Source organism: Protopterus annectens, chromosome 3.part1, assembly GCF_019279795.1.
Source record: "Protopterus annectens isolate FY-2018-M chromosome 3.part1, PAN1.0, whole genome shotgun sequence".
NCBI classification, from domain to species: domain Eukaryota; kingdom Metazoa; phylum Chordata; order Ceratodontiformes; family Protopteridae; genus Protopterus; species Protopterus annectens.
Window position 1 is genome coordinate 1,122,566,549 of NC_056732.1, and position 22,463 is coordinate 1,122,589,011.

Here is a 22,463-nt window from a genome sequence, read left to right on the forward strand (position 1 = left end):
CACACACACACACACACACGCACAAATATATACTTTTTGATATTCTTTGCTACACTAATTATGTTTATATTTATTATCATAATGGTTCTACACTGTAGAGTCTGTAAGGATTGTAACCCATGTGTAGGCTAAAGTCATGATATCAAAAGCTGTCTAGAATGTAAAGACTGAGAAATGCAGAGGAAAAGTTTGGCTTGAAGAGCATTTTACATGTCATGGTGTGGGAGCACCCATTACTGGTAACCAGAAGAAATGCAGTGTGGAATGTTGTAATCAAATAGGGCATATATCATTACAGTATCACAAGCTAATTGGAAACATAAGGCAGACTGACATTCTGGTTCATTGCATATTTGAATTTGGGACTGGAGAAAAAAGAAGCCATCCTAGTTATATGTCAAGATGATGTGGTACCTACCATTATCGTTATGGCTTCTCAACACTCATCCCTTGGGGAAATGCTGTAACATGATGAGGTACGGCATTTGCAGATAAACTGCAGACTGAAGATCAGCAAGCAGAAAGCACATTTTTCTACCAAGTTCTTTATTGAACTGATGTATTATTTAGCATCATTCCTAAGATAATCTGCCAAATCTAGAATAATTAAGCTAATGTTTGTAGTTCTTACTTTGTGCTGATATTACCAACAAACAAAATCGTTTCACCTTTTTCTCTTATTTTTCTGTCTGACAGCCTTTCAGTTGCACATTTCCTAGGAAGCCTGATCAACAAATGTAAACAGTGTCTTATGTTTTGTGATTTCCTCAAAGGAAGAAAATGTCAGGGGTAAACAGTAGCGCATAAAACACATTGGCAAAATGAATAAGGCAAGAAGATCATTAAAGATCCTACGGGAAGTAGTGAAAGATGATGCCACATATGAATGTGCGGAAAATGAGGAGGAAATCCCTCTGCTACAGCAATCACAAGACATATTTGAGGTGAGTTTACATCATAGCATAATAATTATGCTAATTATTTAAATGTTACCCTGAAACAAAGGTAAGCCACAGTTTAAAGTATTTTTTGAATCAATAGAACACTGACTGACAATTCTAACATTGCAAATATGTTTACTAGTGGTACAGTTATAAAGACAATGCTTTACATTTGGTGTATACTCTGTTCATTTATTTGTGATGGCTACTTGTGCTTAAATGTTTCCTATATAGGGCATAAAAGAGAACATAAGTGCTTGCTTGAACCCCATGCACAAATGGCTTCTTGACTGTTGTTAGGAATTGATAATAATAAAAATTCACAGAGGTATTGAAAGTATCCATAAATTGCTAGTATATACGTGAGCAATCACATTCTAACATGCAGAATTTAAAGATTTCTTCTTCCACATGCTGCAGTCATTTTCATACTCATTTTGATGCTCATTCTGTTTCCAGTTTCATTTTGCTGTGGGTTTATATTTCCTTCTACTTCTAATGCTTACGTGCATATTTTAAATAGAAGGATGATACCAGGTACCTTAATCAGACTGATGGAGAAGTCCAGAGTCGTTAGGAGAAAGTCAAGATTTATTTTAAGGGGCACAGCTGATATGAAGCATATTAGCTTAACACCTAAGCTGTACTGCATCCCTTAACTTCATCCTTATTTTTAGCTTATTTATAAAAGACATTTACTATTATCCATATGTGTTAATAATAGTCTTTGTAAAATTACCAGTGACTTCTTTTGTGATACTTCTGGAATCAGTGCAAGTCTGTTAAAGTCCATTGCCAGATCGTTCTGCTGGAATTCTGTTTTACCTTTGTATAAGAATTTGGCAGTATGAGATCTAGTTATGAACCATGCAGTCATCTATTCAATTCAGAGTGTATTATATTCATTAATTAATGGCCTTTAGGCTCACATTCCCAAAGACATACAATACTGATTATGTATAACAAGGTAAATTTTGTTTACTGGTTCAGTATTACTATGTTTAGCATATTTGTTCATGATTATACAGTTAAAGCATAGTCACCTGAGCCATATACCAATAGACAATCTTTATAAAATATGTATTCGGGTGAATGATAATATATGGTCAAATTGCATTTTTTGCATGGAAACATTTATGATGGATACAGATTTGTGTTTGAGCTGTACTATCAGGCATCCTTGCATTTAAAAGCAATGATTTAAAAACAGCATTTGAGATATTTATATATGCACAATAAGACACTACAAACTAAAAGGCTTATTATATCCAGTAATGAATAACCATAGAATTTGCTCTGAGTAATACCATCAGTGAAAGCATGGAATTATGTAGCAGTTGTCCAGTACTTGATAGACACAACAAATACTGACTTGTAGCTTGCATACATGGATGGAAATAAGAATAAGAACTAAAGAAGAAAGCCTTCTGATTCTCGACTTTGAAAGCTGTATTTTTGGAACAAAGTTATTTCATTTTAGCTAAAAGCTATTTAATGTCAAAGTGCTTCATATGTTTTAAGAAGGGAATTAGACTGAGGCTGATGAAAATTAGGAGTCAGGAAGGTTCTATGTTATACAAAAGTTTAATTTATCAAATGCTGATATACCAAATATGTCTTATTGAAAAATGATAAATCAACATCTCTAACAAATTGGGAGCAAGGCCCCTGAGTCACCTGTGATGGGGAGGGATTTTCCACCCAACTTACTTTATTTAAACAACCCTAACATCATAACATCTTATGGTAGCTTATTTAACACCATCCTGCTGTTGGCCAGCATTCAGCAAATTATGCATTCTGGTGTATTGATTTTAGTCATGTGATAACGAATAACAATTTCTTAGATTAAGTGAATGATGCACATTTACGATTCTATATTCTAAAGGTCCTCTAGTTTAGAAGAATCATTCAAGTAACTTGTGTTGCAGATAACAAAATGTTAAAATACTGAATGTATCATGCAGAATCCAAAGACTGGATTGCTATTAAGCCCTTCTCATTTAACAACAAATAATGGGGTAAACATATGAGGTGCATTAAAATAAAATTTAGTTGCCAGTCCTTTGTTTCAGATGAACAAAGCTTTGACTGTGACCCAGAGCTGGAGAGTCATGTTAATGGACCTGGAGGTGAAGGATTCAGCAAAGGAGGATGGAATGAGCAGCCACCACTGGCTTGTCCATCATAAGGGAAGGATGGCAGTTGGTCCACTGCAACAGTGACATAGAGGCTTGATGTGACAACATGGTAGCACTCATAACCAATAACATGCATTCACCAAATAGCATGCATCCTGCAGGAGGGGATACATGTCTACTTTCGAATGTGCATGTGTCTAAGCCAATACTACTAATAATGAGGGTTCTACATATCCAAAACTGTCACAAGATCATCATTATCATCATCTTCTTTCAGCTGTTCCCATTAGGGGTCACCACAGTGGATCATCTGTTTCCATTTCTTCCTGTCCTCTGCATCATGCTCTTTCACACCAACTGCCTGCATGTCCTCTCTCACCACATCCATAAACCTTATCTTAGGCCTTCCTCTTTTCCTCTTACCTGGCAGCTCCATCCTTAGCATCCTTTTTCCAATATACCCAGCATCCATCCTCTGCACATGTCCAAACCAACACAATCTTGCCTCTCTTGCTTTGTCTCCGAACTGTCCAACCTGAGCTGACCCTTTAATATACTGATTCCTGATCCTGTCCATCCAAGTCACACCCAGTGCAAATCTTAACATCTTTAACTCTGCCACATCCAGCTCTGACTCCTGCCTTTTCGTCAATGCTACTGTCTCCAACCCATATAACTTAGCTGGTCTCACTACCCTCTTGTAGACCTTCCCTTTCACTCTTGCTGGTACCCTTCTTTCACAAATCACTCCTGACACTCTTCTCCATCCATTCCACCCTGCCTGTACTCTCTTCTTCACCTCCCTTCCACACTCACCATTACTCTGAACTGTTGATCCCAAGTACTTAAACTCATCCACCTTTACCAACTCTTCTCCCTGCATTCTCACCATTCCTCTACCCTCCCTCTCATTTACACACATATATTCTGTTTTAGCCATGCTGACTTTCATTCCTCTTCTCTCTAGAGCATATCTCCATCTCTCCAGGGTCTCCTCCACCTGTTCTCTACTCTCACTACAGATCACAATGTCATCTGCAAACATCATAGTCCACGGGGCCTCCTGTCTAATCTCATCTGTCAACCTTACCACTGCAAATAAGAAAGGGCTCAGAGCTGATCCTTGATGTAATCCCACCTCCACCTTAAACGTATCCGTCACTCCCACCTCAGTCACACTGCCCTTGTACATATCCTGTACCACTCTTACATACATCTCTGCCACTCCTGACTTCCTCATACAATACCACAACTCCTCTCTAGGCACCCTGTCATACGCTTTCTCTAAGTCCACAAAGACACAATGCAACTGTCACAAGATGTAAATGTTAATTTAAGCAGGAAATCCTGATATCCATCTAGCAGAGTGCCCGCAAATTGGGTTCTACATGGAGAAAAATATCTGAAAAGATCAAAAGTGTGAGAACAATCTTTATATTGCTTTTGAGTAAATGATAATAACATACATACATACCTACTTGACTATACATATTGTGCTGGGATTCAGACATCAGCTCAATGGAAATCTTGTTTGTTAGCTTGTCTATTTTCAGATGAAATGCTACAACAGATGCAGCTTATACCATAAATGTAACATTTACTAAAGCTGAGTGTTTCATTTAACCCAGTCTGTATTGAAAGTTCCTGAGTATGGATGCCAGTAGAATGTGATTCCACTGCACTCACACTGCATTTCCTAATACTACATAACTGTTTTAATATTATTTGGAAATGCCAGTACATCTGTTTATAACTAATTAAACTACTTTGGTGCATTCTGCTGAGAATAGAATGTGAATAAAAATGTTAATATAACATTAGTTTAAATGGCCTGTCAATAAAATTATATCTCTACACTAATACCATATAAGAATAGAAGACTGACGTGTCAGCCTTTGAAACTGCCTTAATTATTATTACACAATGATTTCTTTTAATATTATGTCAGGATTAATGTTCTGCTAGGAACTCTAATATATTATTGCCGATAAAGTTTAAAAGAAATGTTACCTATTTGTAGGCTAATGTAATAAATTTTGGTTAAATAAACTCTTAAATGCTTCTAGAGAAATATGGTGCTCAAATACTAGTGTACATATTAAATGATTTATACTATTATATATTTTAATTTATTTATTTAGTTGCAACCAGTAAATGAAACAGTCTTTCTCAGTCATTTTTCTACTATAACTAAGGCAACAAAGGCAGCCATAACTTGAATATACACAGACATTATTTCAGCCAACATGACAAACATACAAGTAAAAGCAACCAGAGATCAGAATTGCAATTATAAAATACAGACCACCACTGAGCTGCCCAGATCTTGTCAGGGTGTTTTTTTTATATTGCAGTGCTCTGCTTCTTTCATACTTTGATATTTGAAAACATAAAACAAATGGATTCTAGTAAAGGAGATATATAATATGGTGATTTAATATAGTATATGTGTCATTCATTCATTCATTCATTTTCTGATGCAAGCATTACATTATTCATGGTTGCAACAGAGCCAGAATGTATCCCGGCATACACATACACATGCACACACACACACGCACACATGCACACAGATACACACACACACACATGCACGCACACACACACACTCACACACACACACACACACACACACACACACACACACACACACACACACACACACACACACACACACACACACCTATGTTAAACACCCACTAGTTCCCATATTCATGCATTTTTGGGATATAGAATGAAAGCAGGGCCTTCACAAATATAAATATATATATATATATATATATATATATATATATATATATATATATATATATATATACAGATATATATAGATATATATACACATGCATCCTAGTGAAAACTGAACCAAAAACTTAACAATGGGTGACAGCAGTGGTAAATGCTGTACCATGTGAATTCCCAAAAATACATATTGTCACAATAAAGAAAAAGTGAAAAAAGAAAGGGAAATAAGGGACCAAATGTAAGCCCATGTCAGAACATAATGTATATTTCTTATCTGCAGCAACATTGCTGGCTTTTATAAAATCTTCTGTGTATATTTTGACTGTAAAATACTTTGCATTTATCAAACCATGTGCCCAATTGCTAACGTCAATGTGATATGCCCAGTTATAGTCTGTTTGCCCTTCTCTCAGAATTTTAACAGGCAGTTATGCAGTCAATTGTAAATTGTGAAAAGATGGAAAATGATGTAAGACTGAGACTCTGTTTCCTTTCTACATAAGAAAATATATACATATATTTAAATTATGACACTATTGCTAGCAATGATGTTACACATTTTTTTCAATATTTCTCAGCACTGTGATCTCTATTCAGACAATCACTATTGTCATGATCATTTGTAGTTTTTGGAATGCCTGCATTGGATGATATACTTTCTGTATCATGCTAGCATGTTTGCATAGCTTTGAAAATGTTTAAATCTGATGGAAATACAATTACGTTTTGACTAGCTTTCTGCTTTTCTTAGGGCTTAAGTCATCATCATCTTATCCCACTTAGGGGTTGCCACAGCAGAACAATGGTTCGCAGAACAACTGGCAGTGGAGTTTTCTGGTGTCAAGTTGCCAGCCCAATGCCCAACCTTCCACAGAAGGCACACATACTTAGGGCCAAATTAGAGTGTCCAATACACCTGTAGCATGTCTATGGGAGGAAAGCAGAGCAAACACAGGGAGGACATGCAGACTACACACAGAAGGCACCCAAGCTGAGAATCGAACCAGAGAACCTCTTGCCATGAGGTGGCAATACTAAGCACTGCACCACCATGGCTGCCCTTTCATAGGGCCTAAATAAGGATTTAAATTGAATTAAACCACCAGTGTTTATTTACATGAACCTTATAAATATTGTACCTCTAACCTTCATTACTCATGTCCACAAAAGGGCCTATAGTAATACTTAGGTCTGATATACAGAAAACCTCAGATGTTTCTTGATTCTATAGACCAAGATGCATCTTTGTGTTATTTTTTCCCCAAATGCATAATCTTACATTTATTGGCATTAAACAATAGCCCTGAGTGCTTTTCTATATGATTTATGTTATCAAAATAGTTACTTAACTCTGCATTATTGTCTGTCTTAAATATGAAGGTACCTGTTTTACAGTACTCAACATATTTGGGTAACCCAACATTTGGTAATTAAAGAAAAAGGAAACACACATTGGATTGTATTCTGCTTTCCTACATGTGTCAAAGCCACCTTAATCTGCTTTCTTTGACCTTCTATGCAAATAGAGCTCTGAAATGGCCACAATTGTGAATGTCCCTTTTGTTTTGGTTGTGTTCAGTACTTTTATTTTTATTCTTTTGTTTTAATTTTTCTATCCAAATATGGACCATGACATCTACAGGATTGGCTTTGACGGACAATATATTTTCTGAGGGCTGTGTGTGTGTATGTGTCCGTGTGCCTGTTTACATATTCTGTGAATGGAATATGTATGCAGTTCAGAGTCTAAGGCCATTAAAGAACACAGCCTTTTTTAGATGCTCACTAGATGTATGCACCTCAACCTAGTTATTTTAATGTATTTCAAATCTTAAGTGTTCTAGTGCCAGCATACAAGAACAAAGGGTACATTCATAACTGTGGGCAATTCAGAGCAACATCTTATAGGTTCATAGGTTCATAGGTGTGTACTGGGCTACTGGCCCTGAAGCCTTTACAAGCCTAACCCATAGGATTACCCAGGCATTGTGCCACCCGAACTTAGTTCCCAGTGCCTCTGTCAAGTAGAGCCACTGGAGTGATCTCCAGGATCAATTTTCTATTTCCCATCTACTCATCAAGATTTCTCTTGAAGAAGGCCAGTGAGGCACTCCACTTGACATGTATGAGAAGTCTATTCCATAGCATGGGCAGTATGTGGGTTATGAACCTGTCCCTCCAGCTTATTCTGTTGTTTGTGGTAATGAGGTTGAGGTCTCTGGAGCACATAGTGTGGAGGGATTGGGATTTCTTTAGATGTAGCATTTTTAACAAGCTGAGTCAGACATGGCATTGTAAGTAAAACAGAGATCGCCTCTAAGTAGGTGATATGAGACAGAGAATAGTTTGGAGTTTTTTGAGTCTAAACATATAGGACAAGTGTTTAAGGCCTAAGATCCTCTTTGTGAGGTATTTTTGCGGCCTCTCCAGTTGTTGTAGGTGTCTAGAAAGGTACATGCCAAATGGAGCATTGTACTCAATGACTGGCCTAATGAGGGAAAAGTAGAGGGAGACAATGACCTCTTTCTTCCTGGATGCATAACCCTTAGTAATGAGATGTGCCATATAGAAGGACTTTCTTAACAAAGTGGCAATGTGGTGGTCAGAAGATTGGTTGCTGTCAACCTGTGTTCCCAGATCTCTTATGACACCTTTTGTGTTCAGTGGACTACCATTGATGTGGTAATTCATGGGAGCCAGATTTTTCCCAAAGGGGGGGATGACACATTTTTTGGCATTGAGCTTAAGGCTATGGTTCTGACACCAGTCATTGGTCTCAGTGAGGCCTTTTTGTAGGATATCAACATTACTTGGGGAGTTAATTATGGCTCCCAACTTGCAATCATCTGCAAGCTTTGTCAGCCAGAGTCCCTTCATGTTGGCCTGGACTTCAGAGAAGTAGATACCAAACAGGAGAGGACCTAGGACCAAACCCTCTGGGATTCCACTCATGACTGGTCAACAGTCTGACTTGGAGTCAGCTACTTTCACACTGTGGGTTCTATCTGTAAGCCAGTTTGCAACCCACCTAGTGATATAGGGGTTGATGCCTAGCTTAGTGAGTTTTTCTATGATTCCTGAGTGGGGAATGGTATCAAAGATCTTGGCCAGATCAAGGTAGGCTGTATGAACCACCTTGCCTTCATCCACAGTTCTGGGAAATGACTCAAAGAAGTCGACCAGGTTAAGCAGGCATGATCTACCCTTCACAAACAGAACAAAAAATTGGAGCCAGCAAATAGTGACTAAAAATAGTATATTTAACAAAATGACATCCCAGCAAGTACAAACATATCGGTTTCGGCTGGTATCATACACAGCCTTCTTCAGTGTATACAGAAAATCCAATAAATGCTGTTTAAATAGTCAATACCTGAATCCCATTGGCTTAATACTTATAAATATTCATTGAGACCAGGGTGGAAGAGACCACCCAATTTAATTATCCACTTCTTTTCTTTGCAATTTAAAATTTTATGCCAACCAGTTTTATTCTTGCGATCACCTTGTACTGAATCAATTATAGTAAACATAAATTTTGCTGTTGGATGAACCATCTGATGTTTATAAAGAGCATTTGTCACCTTTTTGTGTTTTATGTTACTATAATGTTCAGAAATATGCAATCTGATACACCTGGAGGTTTGCCCAATGTTACATGTGGCCATATAGATAGCCCAATCGCTACTACAATTCACAAAACTGTTTATATCAAAAACTTTGGGGCAATTTCTACTTGAGAACTCCTTGGTTGTTGAAATATATTTACAATTAATACAGTGGCCGCAAGGAAAACACCCGCATAAAATCTGACCTGACAAAGTTCTCTGTATCTTACTACTGTGTTTAGTGTCACTACTTTTATAATGATTAAAATATGATTGGAGCTTCTTGCCATTCCTATAAGAAAACATACATTGATCAGGAATGATGTGTGCAACCTCAGGGTCACATTTCAAAATGTTCCAATGTTTTCTAACACTCCCCAGTAAACAGTTTGTATTGCGACCATACGTTGTAACAAATCTCAATGGTTGAGATGATTGATCCTGTCGTTCCCTATATTTGAGTAAATCATGGCGTTGCATATTGTTAACCTGACGTTTGGCAACTGCAATAGTGCCAGCATTATAACCCCTTTGTTTAAATCTGTGAGTGAGATCAATTTGGTTTCTACAGAATGTGGAATGTTCAGAGCAAATACGTTTTGCTCTGATGAATTGGGATTTAGGTATGTTCCTCGCTATATGTGGAGCATGGTAACTGGAGGCATGTAGTAGGGGGTTGTATTGTGGGAACTTCCTATACATTTCAGTTTCCAATGTACCATCAGGCTTTTTCCGCAACAGTACATCCAAGAATATAATGTTGTTTATATCATGTTGTTCCGTAAAACACAACCCCCATTCATTATTGTTCAAATAACAAACAAACTCAATAAGTCTAGACTCTGTACCCCTCCGGACCAACCATATATCGTCCAGGTAACGTCTCCATATGTCCATGTCTGCAAGGAAAATATTCCTTGTAGAATTGTAGATTATCTCAATCTCTACATAGGCCATAAAAAGGTCAGCATATATGGGGGCAAAAGATGCCCCCATAGCCGTACCTTTAGTCTGCCAAAAACATATATCTTTATAATAAAAGACGTTACAGGTAAGAACATACCTAGCCATGTCCACCAGAAAGGAGTTGAATGTGGAACTATACAAATTAGAATTGTCAAGCCAATATGCTAAAGCCTTAAGTCCTGCCTGATGTGGAATATTGGTATAAAGTGCGCTCACATCAAGCGTACACAAAAGCCAATCTGCTTCCAATTGTGTATCTGATATAATTTGCAAAAAGCTTGTGGTGTCTTGTAACCTGGAACGGATGGAAGTTAGCAAAGGTTTAAGATATTTAGTCAAAAACAATGATAAGGGCTCCGTCAAATAGTTTCTACCAGAAACTATTGGTCTTCCTGGAGGGTTCTTGGCATCTTTGTGAATCTTGGGTAGAAAGTAAATGTATTGAGCACTGGGATCCTTAATAGTCAATTGTTGTACTATGTCTTTAGATATGACCCCTCTATCATTTGCATCCTGTAGGAATTGTTCAATACATTTGGCAAATCTACCCATAGGATCCACCCCCATCTGTGTGTAATATCTTACATCAAACAATTGCCTACGAGCTTCCTTATCATAGTCAGTCCAGTTTAGGACCACTACAGCTCCACCTTTGTCAGCACATGTTATAACAATTTGTTTATTATCCTGAAGTTCCAAAATTGCCCTTCTCTCAATGGGGGAAATGTTGTTATGCTTGAGAACAGTTTCAGAACTAAGAAAATGAATATCTTTCAATACACTGTTTTGGAACTGCTGAACAACCGCATGCATAGGCGGAGTGAAACTGGATTTATGGTATATAAAATTGCCACCTTCCAAATTAGTACAGGTATCACCATAAAACATTCTTAAGTTTATAGATCTACAAAATTGAATCAAATCTTGTGCAAATATATCTTCAGATATGATAGAGCCAGGTATAAAATTTAAACCTTTATTAAGAACTTGAATATGTACATCAGACAGGTCATAGTTAGACAAATTCAAAGTATTGTTTACAGTAGGGCAAATCAGTTCCCTAATGCCAAATCCAGTAACCCTTGTAGATTGCTCACTTTTCCTGTGCTTGCGCCCCCCCCCCCGTCTACGTGTGTTCCTAAAGGGACACTTCCAGAACTTCTTTTGGGGGATGGAGACCCTGTTGCTGCCAGGGATTCATTATCAGTACCTGAAGACGTATCATCAAAAGATGAGATACCATCAGATGTATTCTTACGTAAAATAGACCTAGGTCTTTTCCTTTTCCTAACAGATGTAGGGAGAGTGTTAAATCTCACATGTTTGGACTGGAATGAAAATGGATTCCCATTGGAATAATCCTCCTGATCCCTGGTAAACTTTTTCATTTTCCTGGAACAAAGCTCAGCATCAAACCTCTTCAAATCTGAACCAACCTTGCTTAATTTAGCCTCAAAAGAGGCTTCTTGTTCAAAACTTTTAGTTTGTCAAGGCATTAATCTCCTAGTCCCCTATCAATAGCCCTATTATGGAATTTATATAATTCAACTACAAAAGACATCGTGGCTTCATGCTGTATTTTTGACCATTGAGTGTTCAGTTCAGCATCCCCATTATTGACATGTGGAATAGTACGTATCCTCAACCCCCTGGGGGTAATGTTAGCGGCCTGGTAAGCCTTGAAAAGCTTACTGTGCCACACATTGGCACGTAATGTTCTAAGTTGTCTGTTAAGATCCTCAATTAGTTTAAGGCTCGATAAATCAGAATTGGTGTTGACACCACAATCAACATTTTCACTATTCAAAGACCCCAAGCCAAAAGCCCCAAGGTCTTCCCTGTCAGCTACCAATCCAGAAATAAGATTGGATAGATCCATATTGAAGAGGCAAGATAATAATCCAAAAGGCTGTCGATAATGGTCGATGCTACCCTTCACAAAACCAAATTGTGTGGGATCCAGAGTTTGGAGGTTCCCTATATCTTTATTCATTAGGTCCATGATGATGCATTCCATAGCTTTGCATATCAGACTTGTCAGGCTAACGGGGAGATAGTTCCCAGGGTCTGTAGTCACTCCTTCTTTGTCTCTTAATCTTAAGAGTAAGACAGTTCCAAAGTCTAGTAAGTCTAGTAGTCTAGGAGTAATAGTATTCTCTCATCTTTAACATTCTCACCAATTACTTCCACACATCCACACAACAGGTCTCCCGAATACAGTATGTAGATGACTTCACACTTATTTGCATATCTGACAACATGGCACACCTCCAAAAAATTACGCAGGAAACTTTACTAGCAACTGAAGCATGTCTTTGTAACTCACAACTCAAGCTAAACCCTAAAATAAACAAACTAAACCCTGAAATAAACAAACTATAAATTTTTACCCAAATTCTTCTCCCATGAGAAAAACAAAATTTAAATTCCTCTCTGTTAATTATACAACCATTGAAGTCAATTCTCATAGCAGATTATTAGGGATGATACTCGATGATAATCTTAAATGTGACTTACATATACAAAATTTTATAAAAACAATCATCAAAAACTAGGAATGCTTTACAGAGCCAAACACTTTCTCATGAATGCAAGTAAAGCTAGAGTTGAAACTACTTAGCTCCTCCCAATGTCTCTTTATGGCATTCCCATCCTTCCTTAACTTCAGGCATCACAAAAATCAAAACATAAACAATGCTATAACAAAAGTTGCTAAACGTGCAGCCAATACCCCTTTCAGAACCCACCACTGTATAGTACTGAAAAGTTTAAATTGGTTAGAACTACCTCATCAACTAAAATAAACACAACTTCTCACTACCTATAAAATGATCCAGAGTCCATCTGCTTGTCTAGCGCTAAATAATATGGTACAGAACTATGTTCCTAGTTGGTCATCATGATTCAGTGACCAAAAACCCTGCCTGTCCATAAAACTATCAAATCTGGTGGGCATTGTCTGTACTCATACCATGCTGCTAAGGTCTCCTTTTATCTCTATCCATCAGGCCAATACCCCCCATCCTTCCAAACCACTCTGACAGACTTCCTAGCCAAAAACTGGTGCTGTTCTTGCTCAACACCAGGATAAACTATATCACTAAATGTGAAAAAATGCAAGTTCTTATCTTACTTCACCTTAGTCTCCCATCTTCACTCACTTCCTCACTTCTATCAATTTCCTATGCCTCGCCTTCTCTCTAAATATACCATACGCCTGTTTTTTTTCTGACTTTGTATTGCAATTCTTGATTGTATTATACTGATTTACTAAATTCTCTTAAAAATGGATAAAATTTATCTTACTATTAAATCATTGTCATATAACTTGTAACTATTCTTAACCAATGTTTTCATATTATGAAATTTGGCATTTTGGCATCATTATTTAAACTGTATTTGTTTTTTTAATTATTTTTAAAGACTGTGGCCGGGATTCACTAATCCTCCATGTAAGACTAAATAAGTCATAAACAGAAACTGCAGCCTAAGAGGAAGACATCAGCGTGCCATGCATATTCATGAGGGCACGCTGACTCAACTCTAAGGCTAACATGGAGCGTGCCCAAGTGCAGGGGGCGTGTCGGACTGCCGAGCAGTCCAAAAAACATGCCCTGCAAGTCTCACAATCGGCAAATGTCAACTGACATGAGTGAGTCCATTCAAATGTGTACATACCCAACACTACACTCCCCGACATTCTAACCCCCTGTACAATTATAAAATGTAATTTTTTTTTTTATTACTATTTCCGATATAGCTGCCCGTATTTATGCGTGTTTGCACGGGTTTGCCCATTGCTTAGCTGCAGTTAGCAGTTTAGAGATAGAAGAGGATAATAAGAAACTTATATGCAAATTAAGCCAAATAGCAATAGCGTAGTGGTCGAGCCTTCGCACAAAGAGGAGGCATTCCCGGTTTGAGTCCCACCACTCCCTTTTCTACTTCTGTAGGAAATCTGTATAGAAAAATAATTCCTGACATTTATCTTTTAAATTTCAGTACAAAGCATTGAAATGGCCTATGTAGTAGTGAACAATATTTTATATATATATATATATATATATATATATATATATATATATATATATATATATATATGAAGGTGAAATGGTTATGCATACTGATGAATGCATAAGTAACGTATCTTAAGCAATATGAAGCACTGCTAAGCAAAGTTTTCCAGTATTAAGCACATTTAAGTATAATTGCTCATAGCTTAGCACTGCTTTAACTAGCGCAATGGCTTTGCGTGGAGCTGCACATCGCACCAACTAGCGCAAACAAAACATGTTTGCGCGTAGCTGTGCACCTCGCTAACTAGCACAATGTCGGGCAACGTCAAGCAATGTCGAGCAATGATGGGCAAAGTTGAGCAAAGTCGGCTAAACACAGCCACACCTCCTAGCCGGTCTGACCAGTAGTAAAATAAAAAGCAATGATAGGCCTCGAGCCCAGGATACTGTGCACCATAATCACAGTACTGAACCACTAAGCCATGGCAGCTTTTGATATGCATGCACTTTCAACACACATATACATATTAAAGTTTACCCAGTGCTAAGCAGGTGTGCTTTCAGCTGAGATTTTCAAAACCGGCCAATCACAAATAAGTGTGGGAAATGAGGCATATTTAAGTCCCATAAGTGGGAATACTTGCCATAACTGGTTGTAGCTCCCATCTGCAGGCAGCATGGCTGGTGTTGGAGAGGGCTCTCACTTTCGAGCGCAACGGTGGGGCATTGAGGAGTCAAAAGTGATGGTTTGGCTCCTCATCCATAATCAAGATGACAGACTCCTGCAGGGCCAGTTCCAGGGCACTGAATACAAAGCATAAGCCTGGAACCGTCTAGCACATGATCTCACCAGTGCCACAGGCATCCCTCAGACTGGTGAGCAGATCAGACACCACTACTCAGACCTGAAGAGACGCAAGGAGGACCGACTGAACCAGTGGATACAGGAGGCCTGTGGGATGGAAAATGCCTCACTACTGAGTAGATAGCCATGGAATGAAGTATGTAAGAATTACTATTGTAGTCTATAGTATGGATAGGTATATGTCTCAATATCACTTAATTTACTTCACAGCTGCAGGTGTCCATGCTGCGAATCAGCAAGCCTATGCAGATAAGCTATTAAGGCTACGCCGCCAGGCAGGTTAGTAATTATTCTGCATGTATTGTTATATAAAATAAGTGAGAGAGCATGAATAAGAATGTTGTAACCCATTAATAAAGGTATAATACATCTTGAATAAGTCTTCTGCATGCACTGTAATATCAAATAAATGAGAGAGCCTCTAGAAAAGTGTGTAATGTAATTAATAAAGGTATAATTCCTGGAGTGTGTCCGTGTTACTTTCTTCGATATGTTGCTGTACTCTTGCATTATAGAAATAGTACTGTTGTATTAAGTGCTGTCAACCCACACTTGTGTAGGCCCATATAAAATGGATGAAGGGAGTGCCAGTAACTGTTAAGCATACATACAGTCCTCAACTGTTGGTTAATGGCTGGCATGTATAGGTTAATCTGGCACATGAGTAGCTTGTTATTGTGTCCCCCAGAAATGTCAGTGTGCTGCTAGAAATGTAGGGGGCTGTTAAAATATAACTGATAATGTCACCTGAACACATCCGGATATGTAGATATATAAATATAAATAAAATATATAAATACATAGCAGTAACATCTGCATCCTGGACAGTCTGTATGTCAGATACAGGTCAGGTATATAAAGAACTAGCAAAACCCATTTCACAATTTAATGGACATTGCCTAGTGTAATAATACATGTAGGGGATATATAACTGCAGTCAATAAGAATGCAGTGTAAATTATAAGTACATATAAGTTGTTAATGGAGGTATCTTTTTACACCCTACTGTATGTGCATAAACAATGCAATTTCACACGTGAATGGGTATGTCTAATCTCAAAACATTTGTTGGGACATATGTCCTTTTGGTTTATAAATATCTGCATTTACTTTGATGCATGTGCCCTGTTCAAATACCACAATCTTGGTGGCTTGCTGCCACCAATCAATCCTGCATGCTGTTGGAATGTCCACTGTTGTTCTATATATGCATGTGTTATGCTTGCTCTTCAACTGTTGGAACTCTGGTGTGTTGGGTTAATGGCAATACTATTGCATGCTGTTACAACTAATTTGGAATGCTGTTGGCTGTTAGCAACCCATATTGTCATTAAATCCTACTAAACATAGAACGTATGGGAAGGCCGGTCCCAGTGGACCCACCTGTCCCACCTCAGCTGGCGATGGCACTTGGCACAAGCAGGTCCGATGCCCAGCCTGGGACCTCCTCCTCCATTGGCCCTGTGCCACCTTTGGGTGGAAGCACTGCAGCGGATGGGGCTCAAACCCCCTTGCAAGCATGGCCGGAGGAGGGCCACCTATCACCCAACGAACAGTCCGGACTGTGGTGCGTAGGGAGATCAAGCGTTCAGTCGCTGATCCTCTACACCAGCTTGAGGCACATGTGGCGTGACTCACGGGTGAGCCTGCCCCTCCTACGCAGCCCCCAGCACAGCCACCCTCTGGGCTGTGAAGGTGCAGTGGTGACTGCCCATGGGTGGGGATCACAGTTCCACTGTTGTCATCTGTGGGCTCATGGGCTTGCGATTTCCAAACATCCTTTCCCGTCAATGGTGTTCACCCAACACGTGTGTCATATTCCACCCCTGTATGCATCTTGTTTGTCTTGTCTGTTTACCTCCCCAACCTATCTCCCCAAATATACCCAGTTCCCCACCCCACATTCCACTCTCACCTGAAAAAAAAGGCAGTCTGCTCCAAAAAAAAATTACGCCCCATACATAGCTGCCCATTTTGCACACATGTCCGCTGGACATATAAAATGTAATTTAACTGGCAGTACAACATACTTTGTTGTCCTCACCCCTCTCTCAGGGGTGGAAGGTTTCATATTTCCCTTTAAATTTCTAGCATATGCACAGCTGTTGCTGTTAAAGAAATGGGCAGCTATGGACCTTCTCTACACCCATCCTGCACATCCCGAGCTGTTTTCCCCACTGTCTTTCCCTCTTTGTGCCCCTTTTTCACCACTTTCCTATCTCCCTATTTTCTTTTCTTTCAAAGAAATGAGCTCGGGGGTTAGCAGGAGTAAGCACTTTTAAGCAGTAGTTAGCAGGTTTGCGCCAGTGTGCGCTTGTGTGCACTTGTGTGCGCTTAGCTAAGTATTGCAAACCCGCGCAAACCCACTGACAACTGCTTAAAAGTGCCTTAGTCACCCTGCATGTGAGGGCCCTTGTTCTGCTCAGCAGCAAAATAAAACACCTCTGTCAGTCTCGAACCCCTGACCTTGGACACACTAGACTGCATGAACATCAATATCAACAGCAACAGAAAAAAAAGACACACAGAACTGAAAAATACAAACACATACAAAGGAAAGGTATGCAACAGATATGTATCTACTGGCATATAGTAGATATTTTTGAAGAGTACTCTACATACTTTGAATCATTCATATGTGGCAGCAGTATGTATCCATGCACAGATGCCCTGCATAACTACTGCCATGGACAAATCAGTGCATAGCTGTGCGCAGTGGGATATAACTGTGACATATGTAGCTCAGCATTAAATGTCAAACATCTTATCCATGTTATCTGTGTTCCATACAGTAGTGTGTACAATGGCTGTTTGGGGGAGTAGTGCATACAGCTATATAAACATGGTTGTGACAGAGTAACAAATGCATGATAGTCATATTAATGTGTAGCTTAGCATTGGCAACTGCTGTACCAGGCTAGTATGCTAATCTAGTATTTGCAGCTATATACACACCCTCTAATATTACTGTGTGCTCACATGTGACACCTGTTCATGTTGCAGCAAGGCCGAACAGGTCAGCTGTAAGGTCCATGGACTTACAGCAGTGTGGACCTTGTGTGTGTATGGCACACACATATGGACAGATCTTTCTATGTCAGATATATTAGCATCTGTACATGTGCATAGAGCAAGAGACATACTGCAAATGTTTGTGAAGGGTGGACATATATATGTTGGTGAAGATTGTTATGTGCATATTTCTATGTAGGTTGTAGTATGTGGCAAACAAGACAGTATATGGTGCTGGTATATGACATGTGGTGGTTCAACGCTGTGGGTATGATTTGTCAGGTTTGCAGTGTTGCAGCCAGTGAGGCCTGATAAAGCTACATGGGCTGAGAACACCTTCAATGCATTCCGCACAAGACTGTGCAATATTATTATATAACTGTATACCTCACAACCTTCGCATAATTGATATTCCCACCATGAAAGGTGGACTGTATATGTGCCTATATGTATATCTATATGTACACCAATGGATGTTTATATATATGTATATCTATATATATATATATATATATATATATATATATATATATATATATATATCTATCTAGAGAGAGAGAGAGACGAGGTCATAGTTACTGCGACAGACGCCTGGTGACAAAGCCATGGACTCAAGCTCAGTGTTGAAACTGCATTGGCATCCCTTCTGGCAAAAACTCTGTACCCATGAACTACCACATAGGTGGTAGTCTACTTAACACTGAAAGTGTGATAAGAGACCATGGGACGCAGGTGGACAGTAGTCTCCCCTGTGATAATCACAGTGCCACACTAGTCATGTAATCTGTCTACATGGCACACCTCATCAGATAAGGTGTGTCATCCAGGGAAATATAGGTCAGTGTTCCCCTCTACTCATCACTCATAAAACCCATTATAGAGTACAATTCCCCATTTGGTATTTACCTCACAAGATATCTACAGCAACTGGAAAGGCCACAGATATACCACACAAAGAGTAATACTGGCCTCAAACAGATGCCCTATGCAGACCGTTCCACAAAACCACAGCTAGACTGTGTCGCATACCGCCCACCCAGAGGTGTCCTCTGCCTAACATACAAAGCTATGTCAAACCCAGAGCTGTTGGACATGCTCCACGTATACAGATCACAATCCCTATGAGCTACACACTCTAGGGACCTAAATCTTGTCACCTCAATAAACAGAACATGCTGGAGGGATAGATTCCTATCTCAGAGACATCCCATATTCTGGAACAAACCACCTATCAATAGCAAACAAAGCTCCTCATTAGCAGTCATCCTAAATAATCATGATGATTGGAAGGGAGATAGGAAATACACCCAGGCAATCACCTCTGTGGCTCTGCTTGACAGGGGCACGTGAAATTAAATTACGTGTGTCAAAGGCCAGGGTAGTGTATGGCTAGGCTTCTATAGGCCCTAGGGCCAATAGCCTATTACCTACCTATGAACCGATACACACCCACATGTACTTGTTGCAATAATTGCTATGTGAGGTTGACTGAGTGTGATGGTGAATGTGTTGGTGAATGTGTCAGAGTTCTGTATATGTGTGATAGCTTAGTAGGAAACTGTTTCTGTCATGGTATTTTGTGTCCTAGCTCTGATCCCAGCAAAAGATGTGTATGCTATTGCTAGGCAGAAAAAGCAGTATGACATATGGTCTGACGTAGTCCCTTGGTGTCGACTGAGGTGTGCCATTGTAGGCTAAAGCAGTACATGTATGCTTATTGATTGGTACTGTTGGTGAATCCAAATCCCGTATGAACTGTAGTACTACCTGAAGCTGTAGGCCTAAACAGCACAGTATGGTGTATGTCCACATTGCTTGGAACCACTGTTTTGTGTGTTCCCTGTAGTCCTCACAGACTACATACCTCAGGCATAAGGTTTTGCAAGTACTGACACACAGTACTGTATGGTACACAGGTAAAGCTCATCAGAGTTGCCATACCTTTGTGTCTTGCATGTATGTCTGATGTGTGTGTGGGTATGCCTGTAACATGCCCTCTGTCATATGTGTGTTGCAGAATATAAGTGCATATCTAGCAACATGTATAGTGTAGTACAGCAGTATGCCACCTATATTAACGAATGTGCACATATGTTAGGCAGGGGTTTGCCATCAACAACTAGGGTGGTATACTGGTAATACTGTAACTGGACTTTACAATCATTGCAATGTGACATATTTATTTAGTCATTAGCTTAGTATATACCTCCTGTGGCTAGGTGGTGCATTGTGTTGCATACAGTGTGCCATATACTGTTGTATAATCTTACATACTGGTTTCTCTTTGTTGCTGTGCAGAACATGATTTGATATATAGAGCATGCCAGGCACTGTCAGGCAGTTGTGGGTTGGGCACTGATATGTGGTATTGAAAGTGTGTATCCTCTGACAGCCAATAGGTTGCTATATATGTCAGCAAGCAAAGAACACTGTCAGGGTAAGGTATCACCTCCCAAAAAAGCACAAATCCAAAATCAGAAGAGGATGATACTACACAACAAACGAAGCAAAACCAGATGAATGAAAAGACAAGTCCTTTATTCGAATAAGTAAGTGCTTTCACGTTGCTTGGAACGCTTCATCAGACTTCAACAAACCATAAAATTTAAATCAACTTATATATATAAGTAAAACACCAATGAAAAACACATTAGCAAGTCACATGTAAGTTACAAAAATACATCATTTCCTTTCCATAAAAATTATATAAATATAGTCTCAGGATAATTGGCTAGGCTTAAAAAAATGCGGGGCAAGGCAGTTTTTAGTACCTAATCTATGAATCTATGAATCTATATCATAAAGATCTCATGTTAATAAATGAATAGTAGAAGTAAAATATTAAAACATACTAAAACACATATTGCATAGTGAGACTTATGTTTAATGTTTCAAAGGTTTATCAAATAAAAATGGTCTCAATGAAAATTTATCATTGAGACCATGACCTTTATTCGCAGATAGCTTAATAATCCACTTTGCCTCAGCTTTTTCTGTCTTATTGCCAATATTACCAAGTCTTTCTGTCTCTGTTAACTGTCCTATTACTAAAAAAAGGCATGTGTGGTGTCATTTTGTAGTACATGCTTGGCTAGGCATTCCCTTCATTCTCTATGTATAGCATACAAATGCTCTTGTATCCTTTCTCTTAAAGTTCTATTAGTCTTTCCTATATAGAAACAATAACATTTTATGCAGGATGCTAAATAAATCACATTTCTTGACTTACAATCAGCGTATTCATTAAACTCATATTTAACACCAGTATCTGGATGTATAAAAACATTAGATTTCATTATATATATACACTGGTTGCAAGAGCGACATGCAAATGTACCCTTTCTCTCAGAGGAGATCTTATTTTTAGGCACTCTCTCATAACAAAGCATACGTTTTAAAGATTTAATATTCTTATAGCTAAAGGATGGTTTTTCACCCACTAAGTCTTTTATACCATCGTCTAAATGTAGATAATAAGAATAAATGTTAAATAAAGATAAATGTAAGAAAATAAGATCTCCTCTGAGAGAAAGGGTACATTTGCATGTCGCTCTTGCAACCAGTGTATATATATATAATGAAACCTAATGTTTTTATACATCCAGATACTGGTGTTAAATATGAGTTTAATGAATATGCTGATTGTAAGTCAAGAAATGTGATTTATTTAGCATCCTGCATAAAATGTTATTGTTTCTATATAGGAAAGACTAATAGAACCTTAAGAGAAAGGATACGAGAGCATTTGTATGCTATACATAGAGAGAATGAAGGGAATGCCCTAGCCAAGCATGTACTACAAAATGACACCACACATGCCTTTAGATTCTTAGTAATAGGACAGTTAACAGAGACTGAAAGACTTGGTAATACTGGCAATAAGACAGAAAAAGCTGAGGCAAATGGATTATTAAGCTATCTGAATAAAGATCATGGTCTCAATGATAAATTTTCATTGAGACCATTTTTATTAGATAAACCTTTGAAACATTAAACATAAGTCTCACTATGCAATATGTGTTTTAGTATGTTTTAATATTTTACTTCTACTATTCATTTATTAACATGAGATCTTTATGATATATTTATATAATTTTTATGGAAAAGAAATTATGTATTTTTGTAACTTACATGTGACTTGCTAATGTGTTTTTCATTGGTGTTTTACT

The 22,463-nt window shown here is 38.5% G+C and overlaps 1 protein-coding gene across 1 annotated transcript in view; it reads left to right on the plus strand.

The window, feature by feature from the left end:
- Window positions 1-821: 821 nt before the first annotated feature.
- The window catches only part of LOC122797756 (transient receptor potential cation channel subfamily A member 1-like), a 1,191,690-nt gene continuing 1,170,048 nt past the window's right edge, over window positions 822-22,463 (plus strand). Inside the window, exon 1 of the mRNA XM_044066280.1 lies at window positions 822-944. Within this exon, the coding sequence (XP_043922215.1) occupies window positions 822-944 (123 nt within the window). The remainder of the gene's footprint in view (window positions 945-22,463) is intronic.